The sequence below is a fragment of the Bactrocera dorsalis genome, chromosome 1, assembly GCF_023373825.1.
Source record: "Bactrocera dorsalis isolate Fly_Bdor chromosome 1, ASM2337382v1, whole genome shotgun sequence".
NCBI lineage: Eukaryota > Metazoa > Arthropoda > Insecta > Diptera > Tephritidae > Bactrocera > Bactrocera dorsalis.
Window position 1 is genome coordinate 69,418,452 of NC_064303.1, and position 27,102 is coordinate 69,445,553.

The 27,102-nt window shown below is 38.0% G+C and overlaps 1 protein-coding gene across 3 annotated transcripts in view; it reads right to left on the minus strand.

Annotated features, from left to right (window-relative positions):
- Positions 1-27,102, minus strand: part of LOC105233475 (homeotic protein caudal) — a 128,588-nt gene that overhangs the window by 21,713 nt on the left and 79,773 nt on the right. Inside the window, exon 2 of one of the 3 annotated variants that reach the window (XM_049445971.1) lies at positions 19,058-19,143. The exons of the other annotated variants lie outside the window; for them this stretch is intronic. Coding sequence (XP_049301928.1) covers positions 19,058-19,143 — 86 coding nt within the window. The remainder of the gene's footprint in view (positions 1-19,057; positions 19,144-27,102) is intronic. 3 annotated transcript variants of the gene reach the window in all.

Genomic DNA, 27,102 nt, shown 5'->3' on the forward strand with positions numbered 1-27,102 from the left:
ACTAATATATAAACTTTCGGTTGGCTTTTTACATATACTATCAATACGAAATAGCACTTAGTAACGAATATGTGTGAATTTCCTGGTACAAAACTGTATTTTGGTAGGTCAGAAGCCTCTCCCTGTCAATTTAGCAGCGATCGGACGCGTTTATTATCGGATCTTTCTAGCGAGGAATACTTAACGAAAACGATGAAGTACATATATGCGTACAATTTCAAACTGATCATTCCTCAAAATAATACAATTGCTAAATATTTGGAATAGTAGAAAAGAACTGCAACCAAATACGCAGTGCAGTGGATTATAACAGGCTAAGTAATCAGTCGTTGAATATTATACCACGTGCATCCCAAAAGACTGATGTCATAACCTTGACAGCCGTCTTATTCGTCTTTCCACACTTGAGAATCGGTTCATAATGTGCAGTCCACTAGAATGACTGTCGATTGTCGATTTCTATTGTCACACACTGACTAAGAAATTAGGTTTCATTACGATTAAAACACACTTAAACACTACTCAGAATAATTTATTCGTTGTTTTTGTTGGATTATGAACTTATTATGAACCTATGTACTTTGCACAGAGGTTTCGTGTCTTTAGGGCGTCATTGTTCTCTGTGCTTATTTCGCCTCTTTCCAACTTAGCAAATCTCTATTCAACGGTGGATTTCCCTGATACAGAGCCCAAATTCAATAGTATTTTCCCCAAAAAAGCAATGCTTTATTAGCACACAAAATGCTTTATGAGCCATATTTTTGTAAACTACCAGAAGTTGCTTCACAAAATGCTATATCTCATTAACTAATAGTTATAATCTAACTAATAGAAATCATATACATAGATGGTAGTATTAGTATTGTCTAGGTGTTAGCCACATAAAGCGTGGACGGGTCCTCTGGTATAATATAATCTCTGTATCTTTATTTTTACTCAAGTTACAGCTTGCACGGACGGACGGACGGATAGACAGAGAGTCAACCGGAATTCAACTTTTCTCGTCATCCTGATCATTTATAAGTACAGTGTCGAACAAAACTCATTGGACTAACTCGAGTCTGACACATCTTTCGTCATAACTTTTTACATAGATGTATTAGACGATTTTTTTTGCAAAATAAAGATCACATATTCTATGTTAAAAAACAAAGCAATTTTCTTTTAAAACTTTTATGTAAGATTTATATATTATAACAGAAGGGAAAAAGTAAAAAATGCGTGCGACATAAATCATTGGACTAACACTCTGTATATCGAAATACTCACTTTCAATGAATTAATTTACCGCTATCTGGCGGGAAAAGAGTTTTGCAGGTGCTTATAATTATAAGTCGTAGATCACATTTATCCGAATTGTTTATTTTAATGAGAACGAGTGTGTTGTGAAATATATAAATAATAATGCTACTTAAAAATTATTTTAGAAAAAATTTTAAGCGAATTCACAAAAAATGTGCGACAAAGGAGCTTTGCAAAAATTATTCTTTGGGGAAATCAACTGATTCTGCTATTTTACACAAGTACAAACTGAAGGAACCGTTAAAAAACTTAATATTGGAGGACGTCCTAGAGTCAATTCGATAAAGGATGACTTGGGAATAGTGAGCGAGTTTAAAAAATATCCAAAGATATCAGCAAAAAAATGTTGTAGATAGCTTACAACTGTAAGAGTGAGTACAGTACAACGAATCGCAGTTGATGTGGTCTTTTTAGCTTCCTGATTAGCAGTTTCAACATGACAATGTTCCCAGATACATCCTCAAAGTTGTGGATGGGTTTTCGGAATAATAAGTTTATGGTATGAGAAAATTGTCAACAGGCAATTTAACAGGGAACAGGTTCACGGTTATAAAAACAAGCTATTTAATGCCTTAAAACGAGCCTGTAATGGAATAAATGACAGACATATTAGTAATTTAATTTCATCTATAAAATATTAATTTAAAATTAATTTATTTTCATATTTGGCTAAAGACCAATGATTTATGTCGCACGATTTTTTTACTTTTTTCCCTTCTGTTATAATTTATAAATCTTAGATAAAAGTTGAAAACAATTGCGCTGTTTCTTAATATAGAATATGCGGTCTTTATTTTGCAAAAAAATTATTCTTCTAATGCATCTAGGTAAAAAGTTATGGCTGAATATGTGTGAGATTCGAGTTAGTTCAATGAGATTTGTCCGACACTGTATATAACCGTATATCCACCTCGCATAGCTTTAGGTCAGTGTTGTCCAACGTGACTGTGTGCACGTTATGCTTGTGTTGGTTATTCTAACGTCAACTCATCGCAAAATTCTTCTTTGCTTGCCTACGAAGTTGAATACAGTAGCACAATCGTGCTTTCACAGACACTTGTCGCGACATGTTGGTGTGAGGTGTCTGGCACTGTCCGTGCGCTATTATGCGCATAGGCCGTGGACAACGCTGCTTTAGGTGGTACGTACTACCGTTAGGTGAACAAAACTATAATACACTGTAGCAATTGGTTGCAAGAGTATTAAAACAAAGAGCAAACTGCGAAGTATTTATTAGAGAGGATGATAATCAGTGCCGGATTAGCCACGTAGCAAAAGTAGCTAATGCTACGGGCCCCGCGAATCGGGCCTCGCGCTCCAACAGACCGTAATTAAAAAAATATCAATTTAGATGGAGCGTAAAATATCCTTGCATGATTTAAACGCGAAGCGCTTAGGCTATGCTCTACTTCCACCTTCCACCTGAAAATCTAAATCTCGATTTCGTCACGTTAAATCGTAAAAATAGGCATTTTACGAACTTCTTATCTTTTATGTTCGAATGTTTAATTATAAATATTATAATCGATATATTTAGACTAGTATCTATACTAGGTACATTTCTACCCTTCAAACGTCCAGATTTTTATTTTTTTATTAATGTCCATTAATTATTATATCAAAATAAAGTTAAATTTCTGCCGATTACCGCTACTGTGAATTTTTTTTAATTAAATAAATATTTTCATAAAATAAAGTAAAAAGAAAATCATTATCGATTATCTCTAGATTTTGTATGCTTCATAGCCGTCAAAAGAAAAAAAGTAGTATTATTAAATTTTGACCATATTTTTATTGAAAATTATTGTTTAACGATATTCTTGTGACCTTCCATATTATAAAAAAACTTTTAGTTCAGTCCAGCCTTAAGAGCAAGGTGTTTCAGAGTCTCAAGCCATGTTCTGCCATCTGGACCAGTGCAATGATTTGTTAAATTCTTGGACATGGAAGGTCATTCTGCTGAACAACTCGCTCAAAGTTTACTAGATTTCTTGAGTAAAGTGGCATTAAATCAAAGATTATCGCGGGCAAAGCTATTATAATGCCAGCAACATGAGTGGGAAATACATCAGCCTACAAGCCCGAATTAAGAAAATAAATAAGTATGCAGAATACATTCCCTGTCTTGTACATTCATTAAATTTGGTTGCTAAATGCGCTGCAGACTGCTGTACAGAAGCATTACTTTCTTTCTTCTTCGATTTCATCGAAAACCTCTACACTTTTTTTCCGGCACTGACGACAACATGTGAATAGTCAAATGGATGGATAACCGTTTCTATTACTTGCCTCAACATTGGATGCATCCCTTCCTCTCCAATCCGCTGAGTGATGGAATAAAGTTCGTAAAAGGTATATTACTGTTGATTGTCAAATGCGATCACACGCTGCAATCAATGCATGGGAGGAATAGACTTATGACATGGAAAAAAATGATACCAAACTCTTTGATTCAATGGAGTTCACATTTTTTATAACATTTGACAGTGGTAACTACGGAAAGAAATTAGTTTTGAGATTTTTATTATACCTGTCTGTAATGAGCAGTTTTTGTGAAAACGAAATACAAATTTTAAATTGGATAGTAAAAAAAAAATATTCTAAGCATTGACCGTAGCTTTTTACAAATTTTGTACCACCTTTGGCAATATGTGGGTAACATGCCAACAGAAATGTTCATCTTCTGATGTAAACCAATCAGACACCAAATTTTAGACCTCTGCGTAAGAAGTCGAAGTACTGTACAGCCAATAAGTGTCCCATCGATGAAATCAGATGGTAACCGCAAGGAGACAAGCCTGGTAAATACGGCGGGTAGGTTAGCAGCTCCCAGCAGGGTACTTTCATTACAATCAACCTGCATCGGTTTTGGTTTTTGTGCAGGTGCACTTTTAGTAACTTTTCCGGCTTATTCCTGTAATTTTTCGATCAATGCGTGGTTCAAATTGATCATTTGTTGTTTGTAGCGATTCAGAAGTAGAGTGTTTTCGTCCAACCGGACAACATGACCTAGCCAGAGTACCCGCTGTCTTTTAATTCGCTGAACTATGTCAATGTCATCGTATATCTCGTACAGCTCATCGTTCCATCGAATGCGATATTCGCCGTGGCCAATGCGCAGAGAACCATATATCTTTCGCTGAACCATTCTCTCGTTGGATTTCCATGATGACACTGTTGGTGGTGTTAATACTGGTTCCTATGTTTGTTTGATGACAGGAGATATTTCGTCTTGCCCCCGTTCACTGTCAGACCGATTTGCTTTGCTTCCTTGTCCAGCCTGGAGAAAGCAGTACTAACGGTGCGGGTGTTGAGACCGATGATATCAATATCATCGGCATACGCCGGCTACTTTATAAAGATTGTACCTTCTCTATTTAATTCTGGAGCTCGAACAATTTTCTTCAGCAGCAGATTGAAGAAGTCGCACGATAGGGAGTCGCCTTGTCTGAAACCTCGTTTGGTATCGAACAGCTCGGAGAGGTCCTTCTCGAACCTGACGCAGCAATACGCTCAGTGTCAGTTTATACAGCGGTATTAGTTTTGCAGGGATACCAAATTCAGACATCGCGGCATAAAGGAAGCTCCTTTTCGTGCTGTCGAAAGCAGCTTTGAAATCGACGAAGAGGTGGTGTGTGTCGATTCTCCTTTCACGGGTCTTTTCCAAGATTTAGCGAATGGTGAACATCTGGTCGGTTGTTGATTTTCCAGGTCTAAAGCCACACTGATAAGGTCCAATCAGTTTGTTGACGGTGGGCTTTAATCTTTCACACAATACGCTCGATAGAACCTTATACATTTGCGATGTTGAAGAGGCTTATTCCACGGTAGTTGGCGCAGATTGTGGGGTCTCCTTTTTTATGGATTGGGCATAGCACACTTAAATTCCAATCGTTGGGCATGCTTTCGTCCGACAATATTTTACAAAGAAGCTGATACATGGTCCTTATCAGTTCTTCGCCGCCGTGTTTGAATAGCTCGGCCGGCAATCCATCGGCCCCTGCCGCTTTGTTGTTTTTCAGGCGGGCAATTGCTATTCGAACTTCTTCATGATCGGGCAATGGAACGTCTGCTCCATCGTCATCGATTGGGGAATCGGGTTCGCCTTCTCCCGGTGTTGTGCTATCAATGCCATTCAGCAGGTTGGAGAAGTGTTCCCTCCATAATTTAAGTATGCTCTGGGCATCGGTAACTAGATCACCTTGGGGGGTTCTACAGGAGTATGCTCCGGTCTTGAAACCTTCTGTAAGCCGCCGCATCTTTTCGTAGATATTTCGAGCATTACCCCTGTCGGCCAGCTTATCGAGCTGTTCGTACTCACGCATTTCGGCCTCTTTCTTCTTCTGTCTGCAAATGCGTCTCGCTTCCCTCTTAAACTCTCGGTATCTATCCCATCCCGCACGTGTTGTGGTCGATCGGAACGTTGCGAGGTAGGCAGCCTGTTTTCTCTCCGCTGCGACACGGCACTCCTCGTCGTACCAGCTGTTCTTTTGCACTTTCCGAAAACCAATGGTTTCGGTTGCAGGTGTACGTAAAGATTTTGAAATGCCGTCCCACAGTTCCCTTATACCGACTTGTTGACGAGTGCTCTCAGAGAGCAGGAGTGCAAGCCGAGTAGAGAATCGTTCGGCTGTATGTTGTGATTGCAGCTTCTCGACGTCGAACCTTCCTTGTGTTTGTTGGCGTGCGTTTATTGCTGCACAGAGGCGGGTGCGAGTCTTGGCTGCAACAAGATAGTGGTCCGAGTCGATGTTAGGACCTCGGAGCGCACGCACATCTAAAACACTGGAGACGTGTCTTCCGTCTATCACAACATGATCGATCTGGTTGGTGGTTTTCGGTCCGGGGACAGCCAGGTAGCTTGATGCATCTTCTTATGCTGGAATCTAGTACTACAGATAACCATATTTCGGGCCCCGGCGAAGTCGATCAGCCTCAACCCATTTGGGGAAGTTTCGTCGTGGAGCTGAATTTACCGACCGTAGTGCCAAAAATACCTTCCTTGCCCACCCTGGCGTTGAAGTCGCCAAGCACGATTTTTACATCGTGACGGGAGCATCTCACATAAGTGCACTCTAAGCACTCATAAAAGGCATCTTTGGTCACATCGTCCTTCTTTTCCGTCGGGGCGTGGGCGCAAATCAGCGATATGTTGAAGAACCTCGCTTTGATGCGGATTGTGGCTAGACGTTCATTCACCGCAGTGAATGATAGTACTTGGCGACGGAGTCTCTCTCCCACCACGAATCCCACACCAAACCTGCGCTCCTTTATATGGCCACTCTAGTAAATGTAACAAGGACCTACTCGTCTCTGTCCTTGTCCCGTCCATCGCATTTCTTGGACGGCGGTGATGTCAGCCTTTGTTTTCACGAGGACATCAACCAGCTGGGCAGTGGCACCTTCCCAGTTAAGGGACCGGACATTCCAGGTGCATGCCCTCAATTCGAAGTCCTTATTTCGTTTGCCATGGTCGTCATCAAAAGGGGGGTCTCTCATCCGAGGCTGGTTATGACTATTCACTAGGGGTGTTTTTTTACGTGGCGGGTCCCAAACCCAGCGCACAACCCTATTCAGGGGATGTTCCGCCTTCTCACGTTAGCTCGCCTTCAAATGGATGTTCTTAGGCTACCCAGGGGATACTTGGTCAAAGACCGGAAGTCGTGAGCTGCTTGAGTCACATGTAAAAGAATCGTTTCTGGCCACTCCCAAGCGAATGGCAATTAGAGAACTTTCCTCACTTGCATGAACTTCTACACATGACTCCATCCTCCATCCTTACCACCCTAATTACGTTAAGGAGATAACTAAAATAATTAATGAATGCGAGTTATGCAACCATTGCAAAAACATTTCGAACAAATTACCATTTAAAGTTACGCCTCCTGTGTATGAGACTCGAGAAAGTTTGTAGTAGACGTTTGGAAATGGGACGATGAAAATTATTTAACATGTATTGATTTGTTTTCTAAATTTGCTGCAGCTGAAAAAGTATCAGCTTTAAATTGGTTAGAAACTAAGAAAGCCCTCCTGAAGATTTTTAATTTTATGGGATCTCCGAAAACATTGAAAATAGACCAGGACCAAGGTATCAACAATGTTAGCATAAAGCAGTGGTGTCAGCAATTGAATATAGCAGTCTTTTGGTGACATTGAGCGGTTTCTTAAAACGATGAATGAAAAATTGAAAATTATTTGTAACTCTGGGGATAAAGAGTTGAAATACCTTCAAATTGAACAAGCATTATTTACCTACAATCATGTTATTTCTCATTCCACTACAGGTGAAAGTCCCTATAACATATTTTTTATTCGAAAACACCCAAAAACAAATCCCCAATTAATTAAAGAACGAAGAATAAATAACATAAATCAAAACCGACAAGAAAAAGAAATAGATACGAATTTTGTTAGCGTCGAAACCTCTAGGAAAAGATTAGATAAAATTAGTAACCCTTATAAAAGAGTAAGACTTGTTCAAACCGAGTCTGATGGGGAAGTTTCAAAAGTTTAAAAACAGAAAAGTAAGAAAAAACAAAAGCCAATTTAACCCTTAAATGCATGGTTTTTCCTTTGTAAATACCAAGTGTGTATTTTTTAAGTGGCGCGCCAAGCTGTCAAATTATTAAAATTAAAAAGTGAAATGTCATATCATGAAAGTTTGCATTCAAAAGTCAACACAGATATTTTTAGCACCTAATAAAAGTAAAAAATACTGTGTTTGAGTTACCGTTTAGAAATTATGTAAGGAAGAAAACACTGATGTATATATACATCATCATGCATTTAAGGGTTAAAAGAAGAAAAAAATATGTCTAACTGATTTATGTTTACAATTTAGTTTTAGTTTTCAAATATTAAATATTTTGCACAAAATAAAAAATTGATTAAAGCATTTACTAATATTATTAAGAATTCTATGAATCTGATAACATTTTCATTCTACTCATTTTGTAAATAATAAAAACCAAAAACTGCAATGAGGACATTGCAATATTTTAAGATGGAGTGACATTGCTACACTCACTCAAACAATAAATTAATCTCAATGCGCTCTTATACGTCTTATACGTTAGAACTGAAATAATCGAGATGACCTTCTGTAGCAGTTATTAAGCAAGGATGGGTTAGTCATTAAGCAAACATTAAAATGTGACGTATTAATTTAGTATTGTAATACTTAAATAGTAAGGAAGGAATACTTAAATTTGTTAATAAATTAAAACAAAATCCAATAAACTAATATTTAAATTTCACTTGTAGGTATTTAATAATAACAATTTTTATGGCATTTGCTGGCTAGTACGAGTATAGTATTAAAATCTTATCTGATATACTCGCAACTTGTTAATTGGACCATAAAAATCAAAGAAATCAAATTATGCTGATTCTTAAACATATCACACATACAATTTGTACATTGCATACCCACACATATCTCTGGTTGAGAAAAAATGTTGATTGTGCAGAGATACGCAGATACCGACGGCAAAACGCAATTTTATGCAGAAGTGATTCAATCACAGTGTCATTGCATAAAATATCTAAAGAAATGTATCAAAGCATTTTTCAATTGCTACTTTCTTAACTCTTGATGAAAATAAATTAATAAAAAGTACAAAAATAAAAAATAATAAACACTTAGAAATCCCAAGTAGAAATAAATACATACATATATTGCATACATATATTTATTTCTCAGTTGGAAAACAATATTGTTAACAAAGTTGTAATACATATATCGTTTTTTGGCGAAGATCAAGATTGGCTTAGGCCGACCATTTCCACGCCCATAAAACGGCATTAAATGAAAACCTACAAATAAGTAATATAGAATTGCCAAGAGCAAATATTATAAGAACTTCTACCGACAGTATGAAAATGGAGGAAAACGATTGTCAACCTCACTCACTTCCCATATAACGGCACTGTTAAAAACTACTAAAAGCGTGATGAATCATTAACTTAATGCGCCAGAGACATTACGTCTTAACTCTGAGATGATATCAGAGGGTTTCAAAGTAGCTGGGGTCCAAATTGGATGAATAACGTGGCAACGTTCTCCTCTAGGTGCAATCGCAAATCTGCCATTCTTATGTAATGTGTGAAAATGAGCATCAGCGGGCTACAACCACGCCCTCTTCCCATGCAACACAATTATAAGCAATTAATAGCGCATTTTAAGCTTTAGCATTAATTTTTTTTATTTGTGTAAAAAAAAATAATTTGATATGCTATATTCAATGTTAGATAAACATATTTTGAAATGGATAGAAAAAAACCACAAAATTTAATTATTTTATAAGAAATACACGTGTCGTAATTTAATAGAACTAGGTGTATGTAAACTTTATTGGTCCACTGTATGAGCGTTAAAGCTGGGTTGAATCGGGTCAGTACTTCTTTTCGAACTTCCGAGTTACTTTATACCGCATATATCGGCCAATATGTGAGTTATCCTAATAAAATTGGCAGAACGGGTCTTGATAATAACGATGCAATTTTGCACTTAGAATTAATAAAATCAGGTAAATTGGCTTAGACCCCATATATGTAACTAACAACTTTTATGTACCTGAAGGCTTTAACTCTTGCAAGTTGCAAGAGTATGAAATATTCGGCTATACCGGAACTTAGCCCTTCCTTACTTGTTTTATGTACACTTTGTATCTATGTATACATGTTTTGATATAGCGGTGTTATATATAAATATTTGTAAATATACTTTTAAATTTAAGGAAAACTTTGTATTCAATTTTGATTAGGGACTGTTTTTTGCAATAAACTAATTTACAAAATGTATGACAATTTTGCGGTTGTTAATAAATACATTATATATACATATTTTTAATGTACTATTTTTACTTTGACAAAGAAAACAGCAAAAGCACGTTCCAGCTTGATTATTGATAGTTGTTTATATGAGAATCTCTTGTTAGACTTCAGTTGGTTTTGTGCCAAATAGTAGAAAAATGAAAATTTCGATTGATGAAAACGAAATTTTAAATTTTTCGTGGTGAATCTGAAGGTCAGAGACTTACTCTGCTCAGGATCTGTAAAACAAAACAAAAGAACCTCCGAATGCAAAATAAATAAGTTATATAAAAGCTTAATAATTCGTAATTATGCATTTATTTATTTTTTTAAGGGGTATTCCGGTATAGACGCATGAATTTTAGGCATTTTTTAAACTAAGATAAAAAAAAATTAAAAATTTTTACTATTCATTTTTTTATTTGTTTTTTATTGACATTTTAATAATATAAAAAAAATGTAAGAAAAAAAACCAAAATTCGTTGAGATACGGCCCGTTTATTAGTAAACATAACACCTCTTAGGTAGGTATGATTGCTTGTAAAACCAGATTCCAGCGCAAGAAATTTCATCAAGCTATAGGGTGGGCCATAGAAAATTTTAAATTTCGAAGATAGGACGTAAAAGATTGAGTGTAGCGTTTGCAGTATGGCACGTAGCGCCGTCCTGCTGGAACCAAATGTTGTGCAAGTTTTCCTCTTCAATTTGCTTGACGAAAAATTCGGTTAACATTGCGCGATATCGCTCACCATTGATGGTTACGGCTCCTTCTTCATTTTCGAAGAAAAATGGGCCGATGATTCCACCAGACCAAAATCCGCACCATACAGTGGGTGCATTGGCTTTTCGACGATTACGTGCGGATTTTCTGTGCTCCAAATGCGACAATTCTGCTTGTTAACGTAACCATCGAGGTGGAAATAAGCCTCGTCCGAAAAGATGATTTTTCGGTAAAATTGACCATCCTCAGTCAAACGATCTTCTGCCCAAATCCGGACTGTAGAATAGTGAATAGCTACCCATTTCGTAAATTTTAGAGTTTTTACTGAATATCTGTCACTTTCCGAATGGTTTTGACGTTTCCAATGTCGAACTATAGATAATTCAAATTTAAAACTTTAGATGGCCCACCCGTTAGTTAATTGACTACGAGTCGAAAAGTTTAAAATAAATCGATCTTGTTGTGATAGATAGGCGTGTACTTGACTTGAGCACGCTCCGAGGACCCAATATCGACTCGAAAATAAAAGCTGTACGGACGTGTTTTTAACTACTCCGTGAACTCTGTGACTATAAGCATAAACAAATAGTGCACGAAACAAAAAGTAAAAAAAATCAAACAAACAATAATGAGTGCTACTACTACTTCAGCTTGTCATTGCGGCGATCAGCTGAGAAGGATTCGATTCGCTGCAGGTACCAGCAGTTACTCAGACAGCGAAAGAAAATAAAATGCGAGGTGAGAATGTACCAAGCAAAAAAGGGCCATCTGTTCAAACTGGTTTGATCGCTACATAAACGTAAAAAGGAAATCAAGTCCAATGAAATCAGCTGTCAATACCAAAAAAATCCAACCAGGCACGCCAAATGCTAAAAATCTGGAATTTCTAAATGGCAACAGATTTGCTTTACTGAGCAAAGAACCTAATTACGATGCAAAAAAAAAATCACCACAGTCGTGAATACCAAACCGCCCCAATCAATTTGCGTGAACGGAGCTCAAATGCACTTGCCTCCAAACTATGCAATATAATAGGCAGAAACAATTTCCACACAGCGCATTGAAAAAAGGTAACATAGATGAATCAAAAATTCAAACACTGAAAAAAGTTTCATGGATCTTGTAAAATATTTGTACAATAATAACAAGAATTACTACTCTTACCAACTCTAAGCTCAAAAGCCCTAGTTGTTATCATTAAAGGTATAAAGTCTTCGGTAGATGTTAAAGAAGAAGTCTAAGGTGGTTTTATCACTAAATAGTAGTAAATATTTTTAATAGAATCAAAGTCCCACAACCAATGTTCAAAATAGAATTGATGCCAAATTCTTACCAACCAAAAAAATGAAAAACATCCGACTTACAATCTAAAATATTTGCTCAATCGCAGAATTACAATTGAGGAACCAAATTAAAGAAATGGTCCTGTACAATGCACAAATTACCAAGGATATGGACGTACCAAAGCATATTGCTTCCTACGCAGTGTCTGTGCTCCAAAACCAACTAAATGGAAGCGTTGAAACTACGATTTTCAACCTTACCCAATGTGTGACACAATTTATGTCTACAATGCGAAATATTATCAAAAGATAATAAAATTACAAAATCGAATGTTGCAAACTCTTTTAAGTAAAAACTGAGTGTATTGAACATTTGTATAAGGAATGCTAACGGTGTTAACTAACATAAATTGGAGCTTATTAGATTTTTTGACGAAAATGATATATGTAGATGTTATACTTTTGTCAAAAACTTATCTTACGAATAAAAACAATTTCTTTATACCGCGATTTAGACTCTACATATGTTACAAATCACCAAGAAAGAAAGGCACATGGTGGAATAGCAGTGCTGGTTAGAGAACAATTAAATCACCATGCATTAGAATTAGAGGATGGAGTCATGTGTAGAAGTTCACGCAAGTGAGGAAAGTTCTCTGATCGCCATTCACATGGGAGTGGCCAGAAACGATCCTTTTGCATATGACTCAAGCAGCTCACGACTTCCGGTCTTTGACCAAGTATCCTCTGGGTAGCCTAAGAACATCCGTTTGAAGGCGAGCTAACGTGAGAAGGCGAAACATCCCCTGCATAGGGTTGTGCGCTGGGTTTGGGACCCGCCACGTAAAAAAACACCCCCAATGAAAAGGAACAACAAGCCTCGGATGAGTGACCCCCCTTTTGATGACGACCATGGCAAACGAAAGAAGGACTACGAATTGAGGGCATGCACCTGGAATGTCCGGTCCCTTAATTGGGAAGGTGCCGCTGCCCAGCTGGTTGATGTCCTCGTGAAAATAAAGGCTGACATCACCGCCGTCCCAGAAATGCGATGGACGGGACAAGGACAGAGACAAGTAGGTCCTTGTGACATTTACTACAGTGGCCATATAAAGTAGCGCAAGTTTGGTGTTGGATTCGTGGTGGGAGAGGGACTCCGTCGCCGAGTACTATCATTCACTCCGGAGAATGAACGTCTAGCCACAATCCGCATCAAAGCGAGGTTCTTCAACATATCGCTGATTTGCGCCCACGCCCCGACGGAAAAGAAGAACGATGTGACCAAAGATGCTTTTTATGAGTGCTTGGAGCGCACTTATAAGAGATGCCCCCGCCACGATGTCAAAATCGTGCTTGGCGACTTCAACGCCAGGGTGAGCAAAGAAGGTACCTTTGGCACTACGGTCGGTAAATTCAGCCTCCACGAGGAAACATCCCCAAATGGGTTGAGGCTGATCGACTTCGCCGGGGCCCGAAATATGGTTATCTGTAGTACTAGATTCCAGCATAAGAAGATACATCAAGCTACCTGGCTGTCCCCGGATCGAAAACCACCAACCAGATCGATCATGTTGTGATAGACGGAAGACACGTCTCCAGTGTTTTAGATATGCGTGCGCTCCGAGGTCCTAACATCGACTCGGACCACTATATTGTTGCAGCCAAAATTCGCACTCGCCTCTGTGCAGCAAAAAACGCCCGCCAACAAACACAAGGAAGGTTCGACGTCGAGAAGCTGCAATCACAACATACAGCCGAACGTTTTTCTACTCGGCTTGCACTCCTGCTCTCTGAGAGCACTCATCAACAATTCGGTATAAGGGAACTGTGGGACGGCATTTCAAACTCCTTACGTACAGCTGCAACCGAAACCATTGGTTTTCGGAAAGTGCAAAAGAACAGCTGGTACGACGAGGAGTGCCGTGTCGCAGCGGAGAGAAAACAGGCTGCCTACCTCGCAACGTTACGATCGACCACAACACGTGCGGGATGGGATAGATACCGAGAGTTGAAGAGGGAAGCGAGACGCATTTGCAGACAGAAGAAGAAAGAGGCCGAAATGCGTGAGTACGAACAGCTCGATAAGCTGGCCGACAGGGGTAATGCTCGAAAATTCTACGAAAAGATGCGGCGGCTTACAGAAGGTTTCAAGACCGGAGCATACTCTTGTAGAACCCCCAAAGGTGATCTAGTTACCGATGCCCAGAGCATACTTAAATTATGGAGGGAACACTTCTCCAGCCTGCTGAATGGCAGTGAAAGCACAACACCGGGAGAAGGCGAACCCGATTCCCCAATCGATGACGATGGAGCAGACGTTCCATTACCCGACCATGAAGAAGTAGAAATAGCAATCACCCGCCTGAAGAACAACAAAGCGGCAGGGGCCGATGGATTGCCGGCCGAGCTATTCAAACACGGCGAAGAACTGATAAGGAGCATGCATCAGCTTCTTTGTAAAATATGGTCGGACGAAAGCATGCCCAACGACTGGAATTTAAGTGTGCTATGCCCAATCCATAAAAAAGGAGACCCCACAATCTGCGCCAACTACCGTGGGATTAGCCTCCTCAACATCGCATATAAGGTTCTATCGAGCGTACTGTGTGAAAGATTAAAGCCCACCGTCAGCGAACTGATTGGACCTTATCAGTGTGGCTTTAGACCTGGCAAATCAACAACCGACCAGATATTCACCATGCGCCAAATCTTGGAAAAGACCCGTGAAAGGAAAATCGACACACACCACCTCTTCGTCGATTTCAAAGCTGCTTTCGACAGCACGAAAAGGAGCTGCCTTTATGCCGCGTTGTCTGAATTTGGTATCCCCGCAAAACTAGTACGGCTGTGTAAACTGACGTTGAGTAACACGAAAAGCTCCGTCGCTCTCCGAGCCGTTCGATACCAAACGAGGTTTCAGACAAGGCGACTCCCTATCGTGCGACTTTTTCAATCTGCTGCTGGACAAAATTATTAGAGCTGCAGAACTGAATCGAGCAGATACAATCTTTCATAAGAGTGTACAGCTGCTGGCGTATGCCGATGATATTGATATCATCGGCCTCAACACCCGCGCCGTTAGTTCTGCTTTCTCCAGACTGGACAAGGAAGCAAAACGAATGGGTCTGGCAGTTAACGAGGGCAAGACGAAATATCTCCTGTCATCAAACAAACAGTCGTCGCACTCGCGAATTGGCACTCACGTCACTGTTGACAGTCATAACTTTGAAGTTGTAGATAATTTCGTCTATCTTGGAACCAGTGTAAACACCACCAACAATGTCAGCCTAGAAATCCAACGCAGGATAACTCTTGCCAACAGGTGCTACTTCGGACTGAGTAGGCAATTGAGAAGCAAAGTCCTCTCTCGACAGACAAAAACCAAACTCTATAAGTCTGTCATAATTCTCGTCCTGCTATATGGTGCAGAGGCTTGGACGATGTCAACAGCGGATGAGTCGACGTTGCGAATTTTCGAGAGAAAAATTCTGCGAAAGATTTATGGTCCTTTGCGCGTTGGCCACGGCGAATATCGCATTCGATGGAACGATGAGCTGTACGAGATATACGACGACATTGACATAGTTCAGCGAATTAAAAGACAGCGGCTACGCTGGCTAGGTCATGTTGTCCGGATGGATGAAAACACTCCAGCTCTGAAAGTATTCGACGCAGTACCCGCCGGGGGAAGCAGAGGAAGAGGAAGACCTCCACTCCGTTGGAAGGACCTGGCTTTGCTTGGAATATCCAATTGGCGCCACGTAGCGAAAAGAAGAAACGACTGGCGCCCGGTTGTTAACTCGGCTATAATCGCGTAAGCGGTGTCTACGCCAATTAAGAAGAAGAATTAGAATCTCATGCTATAGCGCAGTTACAAGCTACATCCATATCTATAAAAAATCACTGCGGATACTGAAACCCAATGGCTATATAATGCCCACCTCGATTTAAAATTACAGACATCCAATTTAAAGACTTTTTTAGAACGCTAGGTCATAGATTACCACCTGGTGGAGATTACAATGCAAAACACATTATTGGGGCTCGCGACTAATTAATCCGAAGGACAACAGCTGTATCACCCTATTATAAATAGGCACAATAATCTTGGCATAATAACTCCTGCTAAGCCGACATATTGGCCTAGTTATCGCAACAAATAACCAAATTCATTTAATTTGGTGTAACTAAAAATATAGATAAATGTCTGTTAGGAGAGTAAAACGCGTGTTGACTTGGCGACAGTATTAAACGAAAGAAGAAAGTTTGTTAAATAATGATAATGTCTATTTATAATGACATCTGTAAGTCTAATAATATACGTGGTGTTTTGTTAGATTATAAATGTACACTTTTTTTCTCAACACCTTCCCTAAATTGAATATTTATCTTCATTACAAAATGGATATAGAAATGATAGTTCGTTATACAATAAGAAATAAATTTGAAAAAGTAATACAATTCAGTTATGAGTAAGAGAAAATATTTGACTAATAATTGATAAGAATAAATTACTTTAAGCCAAATTCATTTGACAGTTGTTTGTTTTTGGCGCAGATATTGCTTTCGTAAAAATATTGGCCATCATTTCATCGGTGCCAATATGGTTTAACTTAATTTGGCCATCTTCAACCTTTTCTTTGATAAATTTTGATTTGATGTCTACATGCTTCGTTCTACTTGAGTATGAGTTATTTTCAGCTATTTGCATAGTGCTCTTGTTATCGCAGAATAAGATCATACATTTCGAAGCTTTGGGCACTAACTCTTTTTCAAATCGCTTAAGCCAGATTGATTCATGTGTAGCAGCTACCATATACATTAACTCGGCTTCAGTAGATGATAAGGCTACAGTATGTTGCCTTTTGGTAGCCCACGAAATAGCAGCATTCTGAAAAGAAAAAACATAACCAGTTGTTGAGCGGCGATCACTTACATCATTTGCCCAGTCAGCGTCGCAAAAACCAACGATTTCATCAGGACTCCTCTTATACACTAAGCCCTTGTCAATAGTTCCCTTGAGATAGTGCATGACCCGCTTTACTGCAGTCCAATATGCCTTCCCTGGGTTCGTGCTGTATCGGCTTAACAAGTTAACAGCAAAGCATATATCAGGGCGCGTGACCTGAGCGGCAAACAGCAGACATCAAATAGCTTGCTTATAGGGAACAGTAGCCATTTCATTTTGAAAGTTTCAGAGAGCTTATTTTTTAGTTTGTTCAGCAGCTTTGTATCATTGGCGAATAGGATGACATCATCCACGTAAACAACGACGAATAGCATTTTTTTGTCAGCGACAAGAAAATATACGCATTGGTCGACGTTGCGGCGTTGCAAGTCGAAACTAACTAGCGTTGAATTGAGCTTTATGTTCCAGACACGACTAGATTGCTTCAGACCATATAACGATTTTCGCAGCTTGCAGACGCGACCGGATCCATCGCTAAAGCCACTTGGCTGAGTCATATAGATCTCTTTTTTAAGCTCGCCATGTAAAAAAGCACTTACAGCATCCATTTGGTAAACAGTAAGGTTATATTTCACGGCAAGAGCAAGCAAAAAACGAATTGACGTACGAGTATATCGCACAACTGGTGCGAATGTCTCGTCATAATCGATGTGCTGCTTCTGGTTGAATCCTTTCAACACAAGCCTGGCTTTATAACGTACAGGATCTCCGTCTGCATTTGCCTTTATTTTGAAAACCCATTTTGACGGAATGGCTTTCTTTCCCATAGACAGGGCTGATAGTTCCCAAGTGCTGTTGATATCATGAGATTCAATTTCTTCAATCAATGCAGACTGCCAAAGTTTATGGTGTTCGTTTGTCATCGCTTCCTCCACAGTGTTTGGATCTGATGATACATATTCAGTTACGCAGAGATTATAATTTGGTCGTAACATATTCCGCAATCACTCAGAGCGACGGACTCCTTCATGGTCCAAATCTGTTATTTCTTTAAGCTTCATTGTTGATTCATGATTCCCTTCTGTATGCGAATGACTGCTACCTGAAGTTTCACCACTAGAGATTTAGGTTTTAACTTACTGCGTTTTTCTTTGCCTACGTGAACCATTGCCCTACAACCAAAGACTTTGAGGTGTTTCAAGTTTGGTCTTTTTCCTGACACACCTCTTCCGGACTCAGATTGTTACCTCTGCATGGTGTACGATTCAGTAGATATGCCGCAGTTACAGCAGCCTCAGCCTAGACTCTGTCCTCCAAATTTGCATCTAGCAGCATGCATCTGATTTTTTCCGTTATTGTCCGATTTAGCCTCTCTGCAACGCCATTCTGTTCGGGGTATAGGGTATCGTTTTCTGATGGATACTGCCATATTTCGAAAGATATTTGTTGAACACTACATTTATATATTCGCGACCATTGTCCGTTCGGTGAACTTTTATATATTTCGAAGATTGATTCTCCATCGTTGCTTTAAAATTTTACAAATTCATCGAAGACAGCTGCTTTTGATTTAATTGGGACAACAAACACTTTTCTGGAATAGTCATCCACAAACGTTAACAAATAGCGCGCACCAGAAAATGAGTTAACATTTAATGGACCCATTACATCACTATGTATTGGTTCCAAAGGTTGTTGAACACGCTGGCCTTTTTCACTGTGTGGCGCTGTGGTCTGCTTGCCTTTTATGCAAACCACACATTTGTCGTTACCACTGGTTGTAATTTTAACACTTTCCGAAGCATTTTGGATGGCGGTGACACTTTCGCGACAGACACGACTTAAGCGCCTGTGCCATAAGTTATTGCTTGCGACGCCCATCGCTGCATAACCTCGTTGCACACAGTTCAGGCGATAAAGACCATTTATTTTGCTCGCAGTTCCAATTAGTTGTTTGTCCTCGTTTAATATTTTGCACCAATTGTCTTTAAAATGGAATTCTTTCTCATTGTCTGTAATTTGACTCACCGAAAGTAAATTCGCACATAAACTAGGAACGTACTCAGCATTTTTGATAGCAGCGTTAACATTCTTATGTTTACTGGGCCCATAACCTGTTAGGAGAGTAAACCGCGTGTTGACTTGGCGACAGTATAAAACGGAAGAAGGAAGTTTATTAAATAGTGAACTAAGCTTCTATTCATAATGACATCTGTACGTCTAATAATATAGAGGTGTTTCGTAAGATTATAAATGTACAATTTTCTTCTTAACAATTTCACATTACAGTTGATATATGTACTCACGTATCTTCTGATTACTCTCCGGCTCTAATAGAGATAAGGGAACAACCCATATTCGTTGGTCGAAAAGTGGGTCTAACATCTAATAAAACGAATTGGCTAAAATATATACATACGTGAGTAGCCACATTAATGGTGCGTACAAAACAAATACAGGAAGAGATATTGACGAAAGCATAAGAGAAATCAATGATATAATAACTAACGCAGCTGTATCAGCAACACCAAACAAACCATGGAAAAAGTCGCAGATTATTCTGATAGATAAGCCTGGGAAAGACTTAACACAGACGTCTTCATACAAACCAATCAGTCTTCTACCCTGTCTTTCTAAAATATTTGTAAAAGTTTTACTATCGAAGATGCCTCCTTTACTTCACGATAATAATATAATACCAACGCACCGGTAGCACGATAGAGCAGGTAAATGTAATTACTAATAAAATAATAGTAGCATTTAAGCACGGAGAGTATTCTTCAGCAATATTTCAGACGTAGGACAGGCATTTGATAATGTGTGGCATGAAGGCCTTCTATATAAGATTAAAAAAATTCTTCCTCAAGAATTGTATAAAACAATATATCATCAAAAATATTAGCGGAGCACTTAAATTCTGTCGAAGAATAGCTTGCCAACTGGCGTATAAATGTGAATGAACAAAAGTGTAAGCATGTTACATTTTCGCTAAGACCAAAGATGTGCCCGGCAGTAAAAATGTACAATATGTATTTTAGTACCCCAAGCGAACGAAGTAACTTATTTTGGTATTCATGTAGATAAAAGACTTACGTGGAGAAAACATATTTATAGTAAAATAACTTGCATGAAGATAACAGCTGCAAATTTAAATTGGCTTTTAAATAAACACTCTAAACTTTGCCTAGACAACAAAGTGCTTTTATACAATGCGGTCATAAAACCGATTTAGGTGTATGGCATTCAACTGTGGGGTACGACCTGAGCAACTAACATTCATTTAATACATAGGTTCTAATCGAAAATGCTTAGAACAATCTCTTATTCGCCTTGGTACATATGTAATGAAAATATCCATAAAGATCTTGGTATTTCTATGGTAAAGAAAGAAGTAGAAACAGCAGAACTACATATATATCTAAACTCCGAGATCAACCAAACCCTTTGGCTAATGCTTTGGTACATTCCTGCGATTAAACACGCTTAAAAAGAAGAGATATGCCTGCGTACTAAAAAGCAACATATCACAAAAATAGCTCAATCACGTGCTGGAGCTAGTCTAGTTATACTCTCGCAACAAAGTTGCTAAGGAGAGTATTATAATTTTGTTCACATGACGGTTGCTTGTAAGTCCCAAAACTAAAAGAGTCAGATATAGGGTTATATATACCAAAGTGATCAGAGTGACGAGTAGAGTTGAAATCCGGATGTATGTCTGTCTGCCCGTCCGTCTGTCCATCCGTGCAAGCTGTAACTTCAGTAAAAATTGAGATATCATGATGGAACTAGGTACACGGCTTGGCTCCATAAGAAGGTTAAGTTCGAAGATGGGCAAAATCGGCCCACTGCCACGCCCACAAAATGGCGAAAACCGAAAACCTATAAAGTGTCATAACTAAGCCATAAATGAAGATATCAAAGTGAAATTTGGCACAAAGGATCGCATTAGGGAGGGGCATATTTGGAAGTAATTTTTTTGGAAAAATGTGCGTGGCCCGTCCCCTACTAAGTTTTTTGTACATATCTCGGATAGTATAGCTATGTCAACCAAACTCTATAGAGTCGTTTCCTTCAGGCATTTCCATATACAGTTCAAAAATGGAAGAAATCGGATAACAACCACGCCCACCTCCCATACAAAGGTTATGTTGAAAATCACTAAAAGTGCGTTAACCGACTAACAAAAAACGTCAAAAACACTAAATTTTACGGAAAAAATGGCAGAAGGAAGCTGCATCCAGGCTTTTTTTAAAAATTGGAAATGGGCGTGGCGTCGCCCACTTATGGACCAAAAACCATATCTCAGAAACTACTCGACCGATTTCAATGAAATTCGGTATATAATATTTTCTTAACACCCTGATGACATGTACGAAATATGGGTGAAATCGGTTTACAACCACGCCTTCTTCCAATGTAACGCTATTTTGAATTCCATCTGATGCCTTCTCTGTATAATATATACATTAGGAACCAATGATGTTAGCGGAATAAAACTTTATACAAATAACCCCGCTCACTCCTCATGTATTATATGTATATGTCGGAACGAACGGTGAAGGCATCGGAGATAATGGCGCATCTTCTTCTTCCATGATCTGTAGTAGTTAAAGCACAGCAAGTCGTCTGCAATATTCTTTGATTCGTGTTCTGAATCCGGCTGATGCGCAAGCCTTCGCTCTGACTACACCACCTCTCTATTTCACCACTGCACAATTATTTCATCTTAATTATTTCATCATTTTATTTATTGCATCATCTCTATGCAGCCAAATAACCGCAGGCGCCACGCTCATTTGAGTTCACCTCAAATGATGATCTGTCAGTTTAACAGAATGTTTTTTATTCACCTTCGGTTTCCTACTGAATGACATAATTTTCGTTACATTTGAATTCGAATTTTATTAATTGTAATATTATTTTTGTTTGGCTGCTGATTCCGTATAAGACCGACCACTATGTAATGTATTGGGTATTATTTTTCCGTTTTTCCTTACAGCTCACCTGATAACCTTTCGATATACTGATACTGAATCCAAATTTTCAACAAATGTATATGAGCCGATGTCAAAGTTATGAACAAACACGTGTTACCTAATTCAAATTGATTTCCTTCAATTTTAATATCGGTGAACCAAATAAATTAAAACGAAAATGACATGTAATAAAAATGTGTATCACAACACTTTTTAGCGGAAAAAATAAAGGAATATACTTAATAGATAAATGACATTTTTCAAAAAAGGATACGAATCGAAAAATAGAGTCAATTTACATATTCTCTCCAATCCCCCCAAACACATCCAAGTGCAACTTCAGCTCCACCTAATTTCAGCTTCCAACTGTAATACTGTTCAAGAATATCTCTCTCCGAAATAGGTAATAAACAGCTGAACTGAACACATCTAACTATATTTATAAACATTGGTAGGTTTTGAAATCTTCGAAACTAGGGAAATACATTCATAGAATATAGGTTACGACAACCATTGACTTTATAAAACCAATATCTACCTAAAAGGGAAAAAAATATCATGAGTAATATTGCACATTTTTTTTTATTTTTGCGAGTTTTGTTCTGTTAAAAAATCAGTATCAATAACATTTTATTATACAAAATTTTACATTTGGGGTACTCACAACCTGTCGTAAAGCATCGTAAAATCGTAAAATTATAAATTTTTACACTTGTTTAAAAAATTGTTGTTGGATTTCATACAAAAATGAGTTTACACATATACAATTCTCAATGCTATGTTTTCGAATCGTTATAACTTACAACTTTATGAGACTTGTGAAAACCCTAATTATATTCGTTTCTTTGGCTTAAGTTTGGCAAAGTGTACGAAATTGTGTTTGTTTGTTATCAGGTAATTAGAGTTGCTATAAAGTTTTTGTGAAAAATCAAAAATATATTCTAAATAGAATTTATTAAATACAAAACTACTTCATAACATCTCAAATAATTATTTACAAGTATATGTATATGAATGTTGGGTGAACTCGCCAAAGGATGTAAGACAATCTCCCCCGTTTCATCTACAATATACGTAGGATCATGCATCTCTGTTGAACTCATTCGGCGGTGCCATACAAAAATATATATTGTAAGACTGCTATAGTTTCTCTATTCCCAAACTGAGCAGGGTTAAATTTTTAGTTTCCATTTTCAAAATTTTTGATTGTAAACAAATCTTTTTAATTCTAAATTATTTATTTACAGCGGTTATCCATTATAAGGATTCTTAAGTCGTACAACTTATTCGTAAAGCCGAAAAATTATTTAAATTGAATAAATTTTTACCAATAACAAATCCATCTATTCAAATAAATACATACAATTTAAAATATTTACATAATTGTGACAAAAAAGCACACGGAAATTCGAATAAAATTTCCCGGATGAATGATATTTCATAAAAATGTATTTTGTTGAAGTGGTAGGATTATGCCAAATATACGCGCGATTCGTCAACCTGTTACTGCAGCTGCTTAACACGGTACACATCAGAAGTGCATTGCCATTTTTACAATGGCTAAAAATATCAAACAAAAAATTTGTTAAAACTTTGTATTTGTAATGAAATCCACCAAATAATGATATTGATATCATCGGCCTCAACACCCGCACCGTTAGTACTGCTTTCTCCAGGCAGTGAACGGGGGCAAGACGAAATATCTCCTGTCATCAAACAAACATAGGAACCAGTATTAACACCACCAACAGTGTCAGCATGGAAATCCAACGCAGGATTGCTCTTGCTAACAGGTGCTACTTTGGACTAAAATGCTCTCTCAACGAACAAAAGCCAAACTCCATAAGTCGCTCATAATTCCCGTCTTGCTATATTGTGCAGAGGTTTGGACGATGACAACAGCCGATGAGTCGAGGTTACGAGTTTTCGAGAGAAAGGTTCAGCGAAAGATATATGGTTCTCTGCGCATTGGCCACGGCGAATATCGCATTCGATGGAAGGATGCGCTGTACGAGATATACGATGACATTGACATAGTTCAGCGAATTAAAAGACAGCGGGTACTCTGGCTAGGTCATGTTGTCCGGTTGGACGAAAAGAAGGAACGGCCATAATTGTCTACACCAGTAAAGAAGAAGAAGCTGTCGAAAACCGCTGAAGTTAACAGAGCAAAACTTACTGATAGGAAGTATTTTTACTACTTTTTCATATGCTTTGAAAATCGAATAATAATCACGCCCAGTCCCCATATAACGATTATGTTGAAAACTAATAAAAGTGCGATAACTTACTGAATAAATGCGACACAAAAAATTTATTTCACCAGGATGGTGGACGCCTTCATAAGAGCAGGTTTCAAAATTAACAATAGGCTTGGAACCGCCCACTTTTGGGAAAAATCCTATATCTCTGGAACTACTTGGCCAATTTAAACCAAATTCGGTGTGTGAAATTACCCAGTTTCTATCACCGTCCACTTTTGGGAAAAATCCTATATCTCTGGAATACTTGGCCAATTTAAACCAAATTCGGTGTGTGAAATTAGCCAGTTTCTATCATACACTGTGAAAGCAATAATACTGCCCATATGACAAATTTTTCAAATCCATCTAATTCTTTCACTTTACATTATACAAATCGAACACGAATGAACTTATCAGAATAAACTTTGCACAAAATGGGACTATCTGGTTAATTCTTCCCTTAGTCCCATATGGCTAATATAAATATTTTTATTATGTAAGGAATTTTAATGAAATTCAGAGATAATCTTTTTCCAAAGTATCCTCTTGGCTAAAATGAAGGAAATTAGGGCAGTACTTCCCTTTGTCCGTTTTCAAATATACTACACTTGATTTTATACACAATCTGTGAGTTTTTATAATAAAATGCAGATAGCATCTCTTTCAGGTAATTGCGACATTTCGATCCACAAACTACAATAGATCATGTGTACTACATACATACATATGTAAAGTGATTTTAATTTGTCTCAAATGAAATTGGGATCTCTCATCTTTTGGTTGCGTTTCACGTATACTTCGTATATTAAATTTGGCCCCGAATTGAGATTATATCAGATACAGTGGCGGATGAGTTACGTAGCAAGAGTAGCAAATGCTACGGGCCGCGAATCGGAGGCCCCGCGCTCCAACTGACCGTAATTAAAACAATATCAATTTAGATGGAGCGTAAAATATTCTTCAATGCTTTAAACGCGAATCGCTTATCCACCTTCCACCTGAAAATCTAAAACTCGATTTCGTCACGTTAAATCGTAAAAATAGGCATTTTACGAACTTCTTATCTTTAATGTTCGAATGTTTAATTATAAATATTATAATCGATATATTTAGACTAGTAGCTATACTAGGTACATTTCTACCCTTCAAACGTCCAGATTTTTATTTTTTTATTAATGTCCCTTAATTTTTATATCAAAATAAAGTTAAATTTCTGCCGGATACCGCTATTGTGAATTTTTATTAATTAAATAAATATTTTCATAAAATAAAATAAAAAGAAAATCATTATCGAATATCTGAATATTTTGTATGCTTCATGGCTGTCAAAAGAAAATAAGTATAATTATTAAATTTTAACAATATTTTTATTGAAAATTATTGTTTAACCATATTCTTGTGATCTTCCATATTATAAAAAAAAACATTATTTTATATCATAACGCTGACCTCTTAACAGAGCAAAAACTTTTAGTTCAGTCCAGCCTTACGAGCAAGGTGTTTCAGAGTCTCAAGCCATGTTCTGCCATCTGGACCAGTGGAATGATTTGTTAAATTCTTGGGCATGAAAGGTCATTCTGCGGAATAACTCGCTCAAAGTTTACTAGATTTCTTGAGTAAAGTGACATTAATATCAAAGATTGTCGCGGGCAAAGCTATTATAATACCAGCAACATGAGTGGGAAATACATCAGCCTACAAGCCCGAATTAAGAAAATAAATAAGTATGCAGAATACATTCCCTGTCTTGTACATTCATTAAATTTGGTTGCTAAGTGAGCTGCAGACTGCTGTACCGAGGTATTACTTTTTTCCGATTTCACTGAAAACCTCTATACATTTTTTCCGCTTCTACCTATCGATGGGGTCGTCTTACGAACGCACTTAAAGATTTTGCTTCAAAAATTCCGATATTGAAATGGTTATCCGACACTAGGTGGTCAGCCCGAGCTGATGCAACGAAGGCACTTTTATGTGGTTTTATCCCTATTAAGCAAGTATTGGAAGCATTTTCAATAACGTGGACCAAAAAGCAGAGTGCCGTAATAAAGCTGACGGACTACTTTCATCGATGAATGAGTTAGAAACGGGAATAATGACAATTACGTGGAACGAAGTCCTAGAACGCTTGCAAGCGACTAGTGCTTCGCTGCAGTCATCTGATCAAAACCTTAATAAAGGGATACGGCTTTTATGAATCATTTATGGCTACGTCCTAGCAATGCGATCCACTTTTTCAGGTACTGAGGCAAGAGTCATAGATCTGACCTCCTGTGAAGAATACCAGCAACAGACATCGACGAATTAAGCGCACAAAGTACGACCATTTCAGCGGCTCTACTATACTCGACGACATTGGTCTGTCTGATTTAACTAAAAGTATGAAAGCATATCATAAAATCACGAGTGTTTTTGAAGTATTTCGACAGCTAAAATCTCTTACAACAGAAGAGATTTTGAAAAAATCCTCTAGTATGATCAGTGCTTACGAAGATGATTCGGAGAACAGCCTTGGCCGTCGAATTAATGCAGTTCGCAGAGGTGCTGAAAACAGATGTGGCTATTGTTATTGACAGCAAGAAACAGGAGCCTCTGGAATAGCAAAATTATAAACTTTTATTAAATAATTCTTTAGAATCGTGTTTCCCAAACTTAGAAATTGCGCTGCGAATTTACTTAGTTATCTCTTATGGTCACTAACTGCAGTAGCGAACGTTCTTTTTCAACATTAAAACGTATTAAAAACGAATTAAGGAACACGATGGGCAAAGAACGTCTTAATCATCTCACATTGTCGAATATAGAGCATGACTTGCTTAAAGAAGTCAATATTGAAAGTATTATCTCTAAATTT